General features: G+C 40.7%; 1 protein-coding gene across 3 annotated transcripts; it reads left to right on the top strand.

Annotated features, from left to right (window-relative positions):
- The first annotated feature begins 4,850 nt into the window (after positions 1 to 4,850).
- On the top strand, positions 4,851 to 14,653 carry LOC131085567 (heterochromatin-associated protein MENT-like). 3 transcript variants are annotated; one of them, XM_058027938.1, is made up of 7 exons: positions 4,851 to 5,018; positions 6,071 to 6,157; positions 7,786 to 7,923; positions 9,875 to 9,992; positions 10,761 to 10,903; positions 13,226 to 13,393; positions 14,252 to 14,653. In XM_058027938.1, the coding sequence occupies exons 1-7, from the start codon at positions 4,851 to 4,853 to the stop codon at positions 14,651 to 14,653; spliced, it is 1,224 nt and encodes a 407-aa protein (XP_057883921.1). The 3 variants fall into 3 exon arrangements, with proteins under 3 accessions (XP_057883921.1, XP_057883937.1, XP_057883929.1); XM_058027954.1 differs by lacking the exon at positions 6,071 to 6,157; XM_058027946.1 differs by lacking the exon at positions 6,071 to 6,157 and having other exon boundaries at positions 4,851 to 5,039; positions 7,801 to 7,923.
- The last annotated feature ends 845 nt before the right edge of the window (positions 14,654 to 15,498 follow it).

Raw genomic sequence — 15,498 nt, 5'->3', positions numbered from 1 at the left:
TCTCCTGTATGGGTCCATTCTCACAAGCAGAAATCCTCCCAAAACTGCTGTGGTGTGGATCATTCTTTCATGAGGTGCAGTCCTCCAAGGCCAGGCTGCTCCAGCCTGGGAGCAAGGGCCTCCTCTCCCCACCCAGTCTCCCACCAGATTGCAGCCTCCTCCAGACATCCACTCACTCCAGCATGAGCACCTCCCCCACGGGCTATGGGTGGATTTCTGCATCCCCCATGGATCCCCATGGGCTGCAGGGGCACAGCTGTTTCATCATGACCTCACCATGGCCTGCAGAGTAATCTCAATTCTTGCACCTGGAGCGCCTCCTTCGCTCCTTCTCCACTGACCTTGGTGTCTCCATGTCGTTTTCCTCACATGTTCTCACCTCCTCCTTTTCTCTGGTTAGAAAAACACTGTGTGTTTTTATTTTCTTCTTAAATTTTTTATCATAGAGGCGTTACCAACCTTTCTCAGCTTTGGCCAGCAGCATGTCCATCTTCAGAGGATCAGGGAATGGCTCTGTTGGGCATGGTGGAAGCTGCTGGCAGCTTCTCACAGGAACCACCTTTGTGGCCCCCTTGCTACCAAAAACCAGGCCATGCAAAACTCTGGGAACCTCTGAGAAGAGCCTAGTTCCTTCTTTGTTACACCTGTAAGGCATTAGTCAAGTAACAGGTGCAAGGTGACTGCATTTCCAAATAACTGTTTTCAAGAAGCCTTGGGTTTGTTCTGTATCATCAAAATTTGCCACTTCAGGTCCACAAACTCCTCTTTGAAAAGCCACAGTAACTTTGCAAAGCAAGACTCAACACAAACACATTGTGAGCACAGACCACTTGTCACTTAGTGATTCCACGCTTGTCAAAACCCAGCATATTAACATGCTTTCAGTTTATCCTACAATGAAACATGGGGGTTTTGTGTTCCAGTACCAATGTCAGATTCATAAAATAATCCCTGACACCTCTGTAGTAGACAGAATTAATGAAAAGCAGAAATGGTAGACATAAGTTGCATTAATAAAGCCAAGAAAATTTACAGTGTTGGTGTACTGTTAGTATACAAGACAAGGACATATAAAACCCCACTCTAACTGCAATGCAAATGCATCCATATTTTAAAGGTTTTATTTTTTCAACAGAAACAGGCACAAGAACCCCGCTTTTCAGGTGTTATTTATAGTCCTGTCTTTGCAGTTCTATTGTAAGAGATGTGACACTTGGTCTCATTTTCTTCCCAAGCAACATAGCTGAATAGGATTTTTTGCAGAGCAAAAATCCATAATTAGACTTAGTCTAACACTGATTTTAAGTTCTGCTGCTTATTACTAGCACTAACTGCAAGTGAACTCATCTTAAACAAATGCCCAAAAGGCCCACTCAGAGTGGATAATTTACAAAGTACAGATATAGGAATATGTTAGTTAATCAGGCAGAAAGATACAACCTTCCTGCTGAGCCAGATAGGAATGAAAGATGGCTTCAAAAAAGACCAAATTTCTTCATCAGTATGACAGGGAAAAACGACTGGTTTTATTGAAAAACATTTTTATGACCATTTATCAAAGGTCAGTCCACTTGGAGTCAATAGGTCAGGCATTGTGATGCAGGGAAACCTTTTTTTACCATTCTGTCTGCATCAATTCATGACTTGTTCTCACTGTTTACATCTGGCACTGTAAAACCAAGAGCACTTACTTGCCTAAGGTGTTTCCTTATGTAACTCCGATGTCTCTTACCAAACAGGATCTTGCAGCAGCTGGTGCATACCACAAAGTGTGTCTACACAGTTGGAGCGCCCTTTCTTCATCTTCCTGTATTTTTGGCCAATCTTTGGAGCTTGTAGTACCACTAACTGCTTGGGGGTTTTTCTTCTATGAATTTATCTAAAAAACAAGCAACAGCATATTAAGATACAAGCAGAAACATTTCTTAAGCTCATAAGTAAATACAGCAATACATTTCTGAAGCAAGAAATTAAGATGAACATGCAAGGCACAAAAACTGCACTTAAAAACAAAAGGTATGAAAAAAGCAAGGCACACATATCTCTCTAGAAACCTTGCATGGCATATGTAGCAGTCAGATTTTAAGTGTACAGAAGGACTAAAATATAATCCTTGTTCAAAAGATGAACTTCATACTGATGCTTTTTCCATACAGGTTGTCAGCATGCAGATAATTTGTTTACTCTGCACGTGCCATACTGGTGGGCAGGGGCTGTTCTTTACCAAGGTTGAATGTAGCAGAAAAGACAGATCACGATCACAATTGAAATTCATCAATACATTTTAATCTGAGTTACAAAGATTAGGATCAGAATTACACTGGTTTAAAGTAAAACATTTGATTACATGTTACATTACATCTTTGCTGATATCCAGTTTTACACATTCTCCTGTTTTTGATCCCTGCTCTTATATGACATTTTCAGTAAAAGGAATCATTACAAGCAGAGCTTCCAAGTAGCTTTTCAGCTTTTGGTGGATGATTCAAACTCCCTAAGTCCACCACAGAGGGATAAAAAGCTCAGTACAATGCAGGGCCTGTAGGTATTTAAAGCACCTTCACTGACTTTGCTAGGACCAGAAGTCTTTCAAAACAACATCTACCAGTTCAAACGAGCCCAGAACTCACTCTTATTTCATCACTTATTTTAGGTGACTGCATAAATACCATCTGAACTTCCTTTGCAATATGTTTTCTTAAAAAAAAAAAAAAAAAAAAAAAAAAGCAAAAGTGCAAAATATCCTTGTACAAAATAAGGGCTTTATGTCTTTATGTGACCTGAGGTCTACAAGTATTTAGATGCTTCCCCTCAAATTTTAAGAGGATCAATGAAATTTACAGTCTATTTCAATATTCCCTTTTAGCCATAGCTTTGAGATCAGTTTATATTAGTTTCTCCCGCTGGTAGAGTATAGAGAAAAGGAAGCTGTAAAATCATTTCACCATATCTGTTGGCAATGCAGAGTGGTTGAATTATTTTCTGCAATTCCTACTTTTTTTTGCAGGCCAAACTCCACAGTTGCGGAGGACACCTGAAGGGAACTGCAATACTGGCCTTCATGTTCCAGGATATACATGTACTAGCAGTGACCTTGAATTGAGGAGGTCTCTAAGTTCTGAAAGCAAGTGACAGAGAGGAAAACTAGGAATAAATGAGGGAACGTGCACATTGTTAAAAACCAGAAGAGGATGTAGATAGAAAAGGGAGGTGCAAATATTTCTACACTTCCAAAAGGACTCATTGCCCCACAGACTGCCACAGAGCCTGACTGAAGACAGATCTTAACTCCTTTCTCTCAGGATTTCAGGTAATTAGACATTCCTATCAAAATAACTAGCTTTTATTTGAAAGTCTTAAAAATCCACTTTAAATTCTTTGGAACTGAGTGGTTAAATGATGGCACAAAATTAATTTAGGGGAAGGGAGTGTTTATTTTTTTACTATGAAGTGTAGCCCTTAGGAAAACTCTCTGCTGATGCAGAGTGGGCAGAATGCAAATCAGGGTTGGGCAAAACCTTCAGAGCCTGGGGAGGGCAGAAAATTTCCTGATCTGTAGGAAGGCTGCCTTAATGACCAGGGAGTATCAGCATCTCCAGGAACAGCAGTAGGATATGTGATTTGAAGGACCTAAAAATGCTTAGGTGTGAGCTAGGCTGCATAGCATTCACCTCTGAAGCGCTCCTGGAAATGCTTCAAAGCTCTTGCTAGAAGCTTTAGGAAGCTCTCTAGGAAAGCTTTAAAAACATAACTTGAGGACCTCAGAGGCTCCAGGCATCTTGGACACTTCATAGAAGCAGCCCTGCTTTGAAGACTGCAGGTTTTGATTTAACCACACAAGTTGTGGGTGAATATGGTTTTAAATGCCCAGTTGCTGTTGTTGATCTAATGCTTAAATTTTACTTGATGCCATCTTACACTGACTTCACCAAATGTTTTATTAGTCTTTATTCTGAAGAAGACAATGGAAAAGTCTGAGTTTGTCCCAATATTTATCAAAGTATTAGATGGGTCAAAAAATGCTAATAGGATGCACAGGTTTATTCCAGAACCATGCATGAAAAATCAATTTAATCCTGGGGTTGTGGTTATTTGTTTTCTTTGGTTTTGTCCTGCAAAAACATAGCTAAGGAAAGAAGCAGAAGAGGGATGGAAAATATGCTGGATAAACCAGCAGGAAACCAAAGAAAATTTGTTGTTGGTTAAAAGAGGAACTATTTGGGGTTGCATGTAAGATAAAATAATTTTCTTGAAAAACATAAATTAGCAAATCCAGACACAGCTTCCAAATATGGGTTTATCTACACCAAGAACATATAATAATCTGTATCTCTCTAGTAGTCTTCAGGATATATCTGTAGTAAATCACCTGATTTCAGCTTTTTTTCAGCAGAAAATAACTGAACAGGAAGTTTAAACAAATAGAAAAAAAGCCCAAAGTAGCACAGTGAGAAATTATTCTTTTTCAGTCTCTCAGAATCAAATAATAACTCTATGAAAATACGGGAAATAGCAAATAAGTTTCTGAAACAAGTCTAAACTCTGATAATATTTCTAGCTAAAATCATACTCAACTGATGAAAACCAAACAAACCTGGCAAGGACACTGAAAGTGATGAGGAAGGAAAAAATAGTACAGGTCTTAGAAAGAAACCTGCTAGCTGACTGTACTTGGTCTCTGTGCAGTATTTTACCCCAGTAAAAACCTTCACACTGTTTTTGAGAGGGGCAGGCAGTCTCCCACTTGATAGTTTTGAATTTTTTAAAATACTGGCAGTTTTGTATTTTTTAAAACAAGTGAAGGAGCAGCCACCACCCCTCTCTGACACTTGTTTGTCTCAGGTGTACCAATGGAATCTCTCTCAGTGTCAACCAACAGCTTCACTCTGGACCTTTACAAAAAGCTGAATGAAACTTCCAAAGGCCAAAACATTTTCTTTTCTCCTTGGAGTATTGCAACTGCTCTTGCCATGGTCCACCTGGGTGCAAAAGGTGACACTGCAAGCCAGATGGCTGAGGTAAGCTCTGAAATTAGCCATGTACCACCTTTGGGGTGCTCCTATATAAGTTGCACTGTTATTCTGCCTATGGAGAACAGCAAGGAACAACATGGGAGGACAGTGATCTGCAATGCTGACAGCATGAGTAGGGCTATTTTCTGTACCAACATTATGGAAGCTCACTTCCACTTTATTTCCATGATCTCTGCTCTGCACCAACCCTACATTTAGCTTACACTTACAGTTCACAGAGCATTGCAAGTGATCTGCCAAAGAGCAGTTATCAACATTTAGAGGCTGCTCTTGGTCTTGCTTGGAGCTCTCTGTTCCATTTTAACTGCTTTATGAACAGAATAATAAACTAACATAAGGCCCAAAAAGTAATGAGGACACACCTTTATTAAAAAATTAATATGGCACTATGGTATGCTAGAGAAAGGAAATCTGGAGATAATCTCTTGAGCAAGATATCACTGCTTCTAGATCTCAGCTGGTTCTGGCAGGAGTATATCTGCTTTTTCATACTGCAGACAGTAAAGCAAACTCGCCTGAACATGTGTTTGGCTACACAGGAGAGGCAGAAATCTTTGTTTGTGACACAGTTAGTCCATAAAAACTGTAATTCTTCAAAGAATAATGGAGATATGTAAGCACTGAAAATATCAGAGAGCTATAGAATATACTGAGTTGTAAGGCACCCACGAGGATCACTGAATCCAACTCATGGCCCTGCACAGGAGTCACACCATGTGCCTGAGAGTGTTGTCCAAACACTTCTTGAACTCTGCCAGGTTTGGTGCTGTGGCCACCTCCCTGGGGAGCCTGTTCCAGTCACAATACTGATCCATTATTAAGGAGCCCATGTGGCCAAAATCTATCTAGCAATGATACAGTTACAGAGATTTAATCAATGTCCTCAATTACATATAATTGTCCTCAACAATTTCAACAGACTATCATTAGGCATGGCTGGTGGATTACCATAGAAAACTAAGATATATACAACCCTTGGGCATGTTAATCTCAAACAAACAAACTGTCTTTATGAACATTTATCATCATCATCACAGGTTCTTCATTTTAACCAGACTGCAAGAGAAGAAGGTTCATCTGAGACAACAAGGCCTTCTCCTGCAAGACCAAAGAAAAGAAAGATGGTATTTATTACAACAAAATATTCTGAGATAAAAATCTCTGAGAATGGGATAAGTCTAATGCAACCACTGCTTTTAGGCTTTTAACATCTGCTTGTTTTCAGTCTATTATTTACTGTCTAAGTTCAGTAAGAACTACATACAGAAAAAGTGAACAAGGAAGTAATATGGTGATAAAACTTATTAATTCAGTCTTTCAAAAGCAGAACTGAAACACTAACAGCATCTTGATTGGCCATAATACTGACTCACTTGGTTTTAGCTGGGCTGTAGAAATGTCAAAAAAACATTGGTCCTAATATGCTTTGGACAATTCCATTTCTTAGTCCCTTGGTTGGGATATTTTTTCTGCAGTGATAAACAAACACTGCCTTCTCACCTGTCTCCAGCCCTACCCAATAAAGTCCCTTCCTCCTTTTGTATGCACAGACACATCAGGCAGACAAAATTCCCCTTTAAGGTAATGTCTGTTGACTCACCCTTGCTCATCAGCTCCCCAGAGACTTGCCAGCAGGAGAAATGGCCCAGATCTTTTTCAACAAATGAACTCCCTAATCAATGAAATGCATTAAACTCAATCAAGTCATAGTTTTTTCAGCATAGAAACTAAAAGAGAGCTGAAAAAAATTAAATTAGATTAACTTCAAATAAAAAGGGCAAGGGGATTATATCATTCTCTCCCTTGATGGTGTGAGATGGTTCTTCAAGACAAATCACTGCACTCACATTCATTTTAGCAACTCACGGACTTCATAAATTGTACCAAAGTCTGTCTAATCTTTTCCTTCAGATATTTCCCCCTATTGCCTCTTTGTTCTGTTCCCATCCCATTGAAAAAAAAAAAAAAAAAACCAGCCTCTGCTATCCTGGGTCCTCTAGCTACTAAATTCTTTCCCAGGTGTGCTTCCTGGCAGCCCACATCTCAGCATGAGTGAGAAAAGACCACAGCAAGGAATGACAGACAAGTCACCCTGAGTCAGTGGCAGAGACTCTCGGTGTCTCACGTGCAGGGCACCGTACAGGACATGGCAGGGGACACTGCATCCAGGCAGCTGGTGGGGAGCAGCTGGCAGGTAGCAGCTCATTCCTCCATTTGCAAAGCAACAGCTGGAAACAGCTGGCAAGCAACCTCATCCTCCCTAAAACCATCAACACTGACATCCAGAACAAGCTCTCTCCAAAATCCAAATAGCAACAGAAAACACCCATGTGAAACAGGAAAATTTGAATAGTTGGCAAGTCCATGCCCTGACATTAGTTTCTGTGTCGGTAGAACACCTTCTCAAAGGCTGCCAGGCTGCATTGATGGATCCTTGTGAAACTGAAAGGTCTTGTGAAACTGAAAATCAGGCCTGAAAATTACAAACATGAGGAGATTCAGCTTCCTTGTTGCACCATCATATGATGCCCCCAAATGCCAACAAAGCACTGCAGAAATAAATCATTGCCCTGCAGGTAGAACCCCATTTTTCTAGTTATACACAGTGCTGCAAACATATAAAAAGTTTCTCAAAAACGTTTAATTCCCTGAAACTCCTTTTTAATTAAAAGAACATGAACAATTTAAATAAAGCAGGTGCATCAGAAAAAAAAAAATTAAAAACCCATATTAATTGGTGTCTCTTTCCAAGGATCCTGAGCATGAGGGAGCAGAAAACATTCACTCTGGCTTCAAAAAGCTCCTGTCTGACATCAACAAACGTAAAAGCACTTACTTGCTGAAGAGTGCCAACCGACTGTATGAAGAAAAGACCTACCCATTACTGCCTGTGAGTTGAACATCTTTATGTGGGAATATGCTGACATTAAGAGTGATTATCAATAGAGATGGTGAAAAAATCCAAATTATAACACTGGGCATGAGGACAGCCACAGAGGGCTAGTCTTGGACAGGCAAGAGGTCCATCTGTTTTCAGCAGTGGGCAATAGTTTGGCAAGTGCATGAGAAAACTCTGTAGTGATTCTTCTCCAGAATCTGCTGTGGCCACCACCTGATCTGCAGCTCAGGGACTTCTTGAACCAGAGGGCATGTCTACTTCAGTGACCCTGATGAGCTGTTGTTTCAGGATTTTGCACAGGATTTTTCAGGATTTTTGTCTTTTGAATCTATTTCAGCCCTCAGCACCAGGATTTCCACAGCTGGGCTACACTCTGCAGGAAGCCCCTGTGCTTTCTGAGCTTGCTGCCTGTTGGCATTGCTGTTGGTTCATCTCCGTTCTGAAGGACATTTCTCCACATCTCTGGTCACCCTCATCCCCAATGTCTGTATTTTTTATACTGTAGCATTTCTGAGACTGGGGAGGCCACAGCTGCATTGCAAACTCAGACAGTGGACACACTACAGTATTATAAAGTGCCATTATAGAAACTTCTCTTTTGTTGTCTACTCTTTCCTTCATAGTTCCTAAATTTTCATTTGCATCTTTGGCCATGATTAGGCAGTTTTTTTTCATGCACCTGTCCATTACAGCTTCAATACCTCATTCCTAAACCATAACAATCACTTCCTGTATCTTACACTTTACTGGATCACCTATAAATATGTTATTATATATATTTTAATGTAAACATCTAAACTTTGGTTTTATAGAAAAAAATACTGTAACACAGATGCCAGTACGCATATCCTTGTGGCACTCCAGCAGTAATAACCCTTCATTGTGAATGGTTTTTCCTCCTACTCTTGGTTTCTAGTCTTTTAAACAAATAAGATGTATCTCTGTAGTCCAATGGATGCTCAGTCTTTGGTGACAAGCCCTACAAAATGCATTTTGGTAATCCAAAATGACTGTAACAGCTCAGTCCTTTTACCCATATGCTCCCTAACACCTTCAGAAAACTCCAACATATCTGTGACTTTTGATTTCCTATTACAAAATGTTGTTGACACGTCTCCAATAAGTCACATGAACCCATACACCCACTACGCCTATTCTACTCATTTGCCCCACACCAACTCATGAGTTTGTAATTATCTTTATCTCTGAAATCTTTTCCAGACTGATGTTGTATTAATCATCTTCCAGGTCCCTGGAAAGGGATTTTAAATGAGATTACTGTTCTTTGATTTTGGCGTTTGTTTGGTTTCCTGAGTAATCAGCAATTTGTCTTTCTGAATGTGTATTGCTCATTTTCTCCATAATCTCATGTGCATTTGCTTTACAGGGAATCAAGGGAATTTCCTGCTGGGAATCTCCATTAATGATTTCACAGCAGACAGCAATGGAAACATTAATCCTGCTTTTCTGTCATGACTTTATTCTACCAAAACATTCCTTTTATTGTCCTCATAAATTTTTGGCAGGTTCTCCACCTTTGAAGCAAACTAAAAGCATTTGTTTAACTTTATATGAGACTATTCTTCCATCTTGTAGTGAACACAGGGGAAAAAAAGTATTTCAATTATATTAAAATGTCATTTTGAGAAATTAAAAAAAATGTAAAGGTTTCATGGATATTTCAAAACTAAAAATTTCCACCTTTGATTTCAAACACAAAAATTTGAAGTATCAGTTTCCTTGAGACTGAAGTTTGTTCAGTCCTTACTTAATATTTAGAATAGAATGTATCAGGCCTTATTATAAAGGTTACTGCATGTAAACCAAGTTTTCTTAAATTATGTATTAGCAGAATGTATAATCTGTTAAACTGATTGTAACTAATATTTTTATAACTCAAGTTTAACTAAATAACCACACATTCTTTAATCCTATCTTTCAGAAGTTCTTACAACTCCTTACAAGCTATTACAATGCAAAGCCACAAGCTGTAAACTTTAAGAGAGCTGCAGAACAAGTCAGAACACAGATCAATTCATGGGTAGAAAATAAAACTGAGAGTAAGTATCACTCTGATGGCTTTTTTTTCCTTGTCTAACTTTCAAATGTTTTGTATTTTAAACTTTCCACATTTATTGCTCTTGCAGCCAAGAATCCATAAAAGGTGGAAACTCAGGGCAGGGAGGTGATGAGCAAATAACATTTAAATAGTCTGAAGAATGTCTTTCTCCAGCCTAACTGCTGCTCCTTACAAGGTCCTTCCCTGAATTCTTTATGCTGTAGCCTCCTCTGAGCCATTGCTGTTCAAAGGCATGCACAGGTACATACTGTGTGGCTACACAATGATTAGTGAGGGTTTTACTTCTGCATTCTTCAGCTGCTTGCAACCAACTTCACAGAACGTCCAAGATATTCTGCTTTACCCACTTCCAAATGCCATTTACTACCAAAACTCCAACAAATATAATTTAAAAAAATATCCCAGAGAATTCATAGAATGGTTTAGGTTGGTAGGGACCTTAAGGATCATCTCATTCCAACCCCCCTGCCATGGACAGGGACATCTTCCACTAGACCAGGCTGCTCAAAGTCCCATCCAACCCGGCCTTGAACACTTCCAGGGATGAGGCAGCCACAACTTCTCTGGACAAAGGATACAGAGATACTTCAAAAGATCATTTTTAGCATATGTACAAGATAAATACATATAAAAACCCCTCCCAAATGCAAACATTTTTGAAAGAGAGGTAGGCACAGATAAGGAGCAATTAAAATTGGCAAGTTGTGCAGTCACACTGGAATAACAGTCTCTTTGCCCGATTTTGAAGGGAAAATACAGAGTCTGCTGCCTGCAGGATCACTCCATTCTCGCACTGTGCTGGTCTTAGTAAATGCCATTTATTTCAAAGGAAAGTGGGAGAAGAAATTTCTGGAGAAAAATACTTCTGAGATGCCCTTCAGAATAAGCAAGGTAAATTCCTTGTCAATATGCCTGTTGTCCTATGTCAATATGTCTATCACTGAGGAGAAAATACTTCCCCTGTATTTCATATGCCACTGCAACATTACATATAGCTGACAAAGTGCTATAAACTCAGGGAGAATACCAACTGTGAAAAGAACTCAGCATTGTCTTGTTTATGCATATCCATGAGAACCGGATTTTCAATTTATAACTCCTCAGTATCAAAATACTTGGGAACAGTTAAAGTTAATTTTTTTTAAAAGTAAGCTAAGCAAAGTAAGTTAAGAAAAGTAGTTTGAGGACAAGAAGAAATTTCTGTAAGTGCCACTTCCAAACAGGAGCATGTTGCTTTGGAGAGCAATGTTTGCACACCTAGGGCTCACTTCTGCTCTTGGGACCCTGAGATCATGGGATCTAATCCAGCTGTTCTTCCCACACGTACCCTAGGTATTGCACCAAACCACACAGGGAACTTTCATGAGGTTTGTCATTTTAGCTGAGTGTGTGAGGGTGATCTATTCAGATGATCTATTCATTGAGCTAACAGTTTTTAAATGATCATGCACCGACAATTCCCAGTAGCTGACTGCACGCATATTTTTGGACTGTGTCAAAAGCAAGCAAAACTATTTGTCAATGGAAACAAAAATTTTGTTTGACATAGATTAAGGGTGCAAATACCTTTTGTATGCCAGGCAGTGTGAAGCAATTGATGTGACTGTGTACTTGAAACCTACTACACTACATGTGCAGTTTTAGGATCTGTCACAGCAGATAGTTGTGGTGGGTGACCTTGGCCAGCCACCAGATGCCAACTGAGACTCCCTATCACTGCCCCTTGTCAACAGGATAGGGGAAAAAAATAGGATGAAAAGATCATGTATGGGTCAGGGAAAGAACAGGGAGAGAATTTACCAATTGCCATAACAGGCAGGAGGAACAAGTTCAACTTCAAGAAATTAATTTACTGCCAATTCTCAAAGTAAGTTAGTGAAGTAAACCAAGCATAAAGTGCCTCCCCCCACCCACCCTTCCTCCCAGGCTCAACTTTACTTACAACTCACCTGTGCCCCAAAGCAGTGCAGGAGACTGGGAACGGGCTAATGTTGTAGTCAGTTCATTGTACATTGCCTCCACAGCTCCTTCCTCCTCACACTTTTCCTCTGCTCAAGTGTGGGGTCCTGTTGTTATCTTATTACAAAAGTCCTATACCTTCTCAGTGATTGCTCATGGACAGCTCCTTGCAGCACTGAGTCCTTCTTCTCCACAGCACAGCCAACAAACTCCAACTCCCTCCTCAGCCAGCTACCCCACTCTTTTGTGGCACTCTTCTTCTTATTGGACACAGCTGTGGCCTATTAAGGGCAGGCCTGTTCCTAATCTTTGGTGATTAGCACAGCTGCAACTCCTCAGGTGTGAGACTACCTTCTGCACTATGTTTATTTTCTTACATTCTATCCCCCCACGGGGTCCTATTTATTCAAAGTCCTTCACATTCAATGTGGGTCCTTCCCACTGTGTGCAGTTTTGCAAGAACTGCTCCAGTGTGAGTCCACTGCAGGGTTATAGGTGATGCCAGAAAAGGGCTGCTCTCCACAGCATGACGGGTCCTGCCAGGAGCTTGCTCCAGCATGGGATCTCCAGGGGTTGCAGGGTGGATATTTGCACCACCATTGTTTTCACCATGGGCTGCAGGGGAATCTCAGCTCCAGAGCCTGGAGCACCTTCTCCCCCTCCTTCCTTACTGACCTAGGTGTCTTCAGGGCAGTTTCTCCCACATCATCTCTCTCAGCTCTCCCAGCTGCTTTTGTGCAGCAGATTTTAGCCTTTCTTTAACATGTAATCACAGAGGCACTACCAATGTCACTGACTGGCTCAGTTGGACAGTAGCAGGTCTGTCCTGGAGCCAGCTGAAACTGGCTCTGCCTGACAGAGGCATCTTCTGAGGTCTCCTCACAGAAGCCATCCCTGCAGCTTCTCCACTACCATGCAAACTGAATATATCGGTGCCAGAAAGGGTTTAATTCACAGGGTGAGTACCAAGGCCTGCAGAGAGTTACTTAATTATCAAAGCTTAATCTTTATTTTAAATTTAGAAATACATTACATGGGATTCAGTTCATAGGTATTTAGCTTGTGTGTTTATACTCATTTTTTATAAAGATCTCAAAGACTTTGAAAAGGGAGTGTATGTGATCCTGTCCAAAGAAAAGGGTCTGGTATCCAGATACTGCTGAATCTTGTACTTGTTTTCAGTTCAACGAAGCAAGCAAATTTTATCATCCTTTTAATGTGTAAGGTAATTTTTATGTCTGAAATTTTTTCCAGACCAAGACTAAACCTGTACACATGATGTTTTTGAAAGATACATTTTTCATACTCCATGAAACCACCATGAAATTCAAAATCATTGAGCTGCCATATGTGGAAAATGAACTCAGCATGTTCCTTCTCCTTCCAGATGACATCAATGATAACACTTCTGGCCTGGAGCTGGTAAAGCTGACCTACTGTTGCATCATATACACTATGAAACAGTAACAGAAACAGATGAAAAGAGTGAGGAAGAACAAGCTACAAAATCGCAGTAGAATAGTTCTGATGTGTTTGTTTCAGAAACTGTAACACCATAATTTTCCGCTTAGAATTCAGGACATGCGGTAACTTTGCAAACATAGTACATCTAAAACCTATGTCCACACAACAGTCTTAGACTATTTTGTACCCTCTTTGCTATCACCAGTATAGCATAAAGAAAGCAAGGATCACCTCTGAATCATCATGCCCTAGAGTTATCTTCTCCTGAGGGCTGTATTAATGAATTTTTATGTTATTTTCAGTCTGGATTTCCAGCTGATGGTTTGTGGTGGGGTTTCTCAAACTAAGTGCTGACTACCCTGACCCAGAAGGTGCCCACAGCAACTCATGACTACACCAGGATCAGTTTCAGATTCTAAACAGAGCAGGGCAAATACATTTATTTGTACCTCAGTTCCCATGCATCCCATTTATTTATCACTACTAAGAGAAAATATATCCATATACACACACATCAAGCACCGATTATTATTGTTATAAGTAATACATTGAAAAAAAGCAATGTTCTTCACACCAGAGGAAAAAATTATAACCTACTCTGAGGCCTCCCCACCTTTAAGAAAATAAACAGGAGTATAAGTCACTCAGCACTTTGTCAGATCATGCCCTCTAAATATGATGCACATTCCATCTGTAGTCACTGCTGGTAGCTGGGTCTTGCTTTACATGTTCTCGATGAGCAATAAGACACTGGTCTGTGCATGTCTTATCTCTGTCCTTCACATTCCAATTGCTTTCTTCCTCAACTCATTGCAGGTGGAAAGAGAGCTGACATATGAGAAACTGTCTGAATGGACCAAATCAGACAATATGATGAAAGCTGAAGTGGATCTATACCTGCCCAAGTTGAAGTTGGAAGAAAATTATGACCTTAAATCCCCTCTGAGCAGCATGGGGATACGAAACGCTTTTAACCCAGGTCAGGCTGATTTCACAGGAATGTCAGTGAAGAAGGATCTTTTCATCTCAGAAGTTATTCACAAAGCTTTTGTGGAGGTCAATGAAGAAGGTACAGAGGCAGCAGCTGCCACAGGTGTCTTGATGATGAGATCAAGAATCCCAACAATGACTTTCAAAGTGGACCACCCTTTTATCTTCTTTATCAGACACAACAAATCACAAACCATCCTCTTCTTTGGCAGGTTTTGCTCACCCTAGTCAGTGAGTCCTTGCCCTGAAGAGCAGAAGATGCTTGCTTGCTAGCACAGAGGCAAACCCCAAACCTGAGGCTCTCTGCAACCAGGGGAGCAGGACTTGAACCCCTTCCTCATTAGATCACACACTCTGGTGCCTGAGGCACAGCTTCTCCAATGTTTCCTTCCTAAGCTGAAGGGACAACCATGGCAGTGCCACGGGCAGTATGCGATGCCTTGCACCCCCAGAGCAATCCTGGCTATCATTTGGATCAGGTCATCACGGGTAGCCCTGTCCTTATCACTTTATACCACCATGGTATTTCTATCTCTCCCACCCATAGCACTGTACAAATATATCTCAATATATCTCTCACAATCACTGCACAAATATATTTTGCCAGAGTCTTTCTCCTTACCCTAACATGAGGGCCACTTATCCTGATGGGGTCCTAGCATGTACCCCCAGCCTGCAGCAATCAGACCCAGCTCCTGCTTTTTAGCCCTAGACTAAGCCCTGGAGTTAACACTGGAGGCAGATCCTCCCAACCTTCACCCTGTGGCCATCCCCTTGCTTTCCTTCCACATCTCAGCGGCAAGTCTTCATCAGCCCCCAATAACCCTGTATTGCTCCACAGATTCCTTGTAATAAAATAAAAAAAAAAATTAAAAAATTACACTTCTCTTAGGGCTATTTGCCTCACTCAAACCCTCAGGCATGCGAGGAAGGGTTAAACCCGTACGGTGTCTGGCTACAGATCAATTTGGCTGAAAGCGATCCCAGCTTCAGGAATGAGTAATTACTAGCGCCTCATGGACCGGGGGTGCTTTCTGTCAGCTCGGCCACGAGAGGGAGGCAGAGGTGGACAA

The sequence above is a fragment of the Melospiza georgiana genome, chromosome 1, assembly GCF_028018845.1.
Source record: "Melospiza georgiana isolate bMelGeo1 chromosome 1, bMelGeo1.pri, whole genome shotgun sequence".
Taxonomy (NCBI): Eukaryota; Metazoa; Chordata; class Aves; order Passeriformes; family Passerellidae; genus Melospiza; species Melospiza georgiana.
This window is presented reverse-complemented; position numbering and strand designations above follow the sequence as displayed.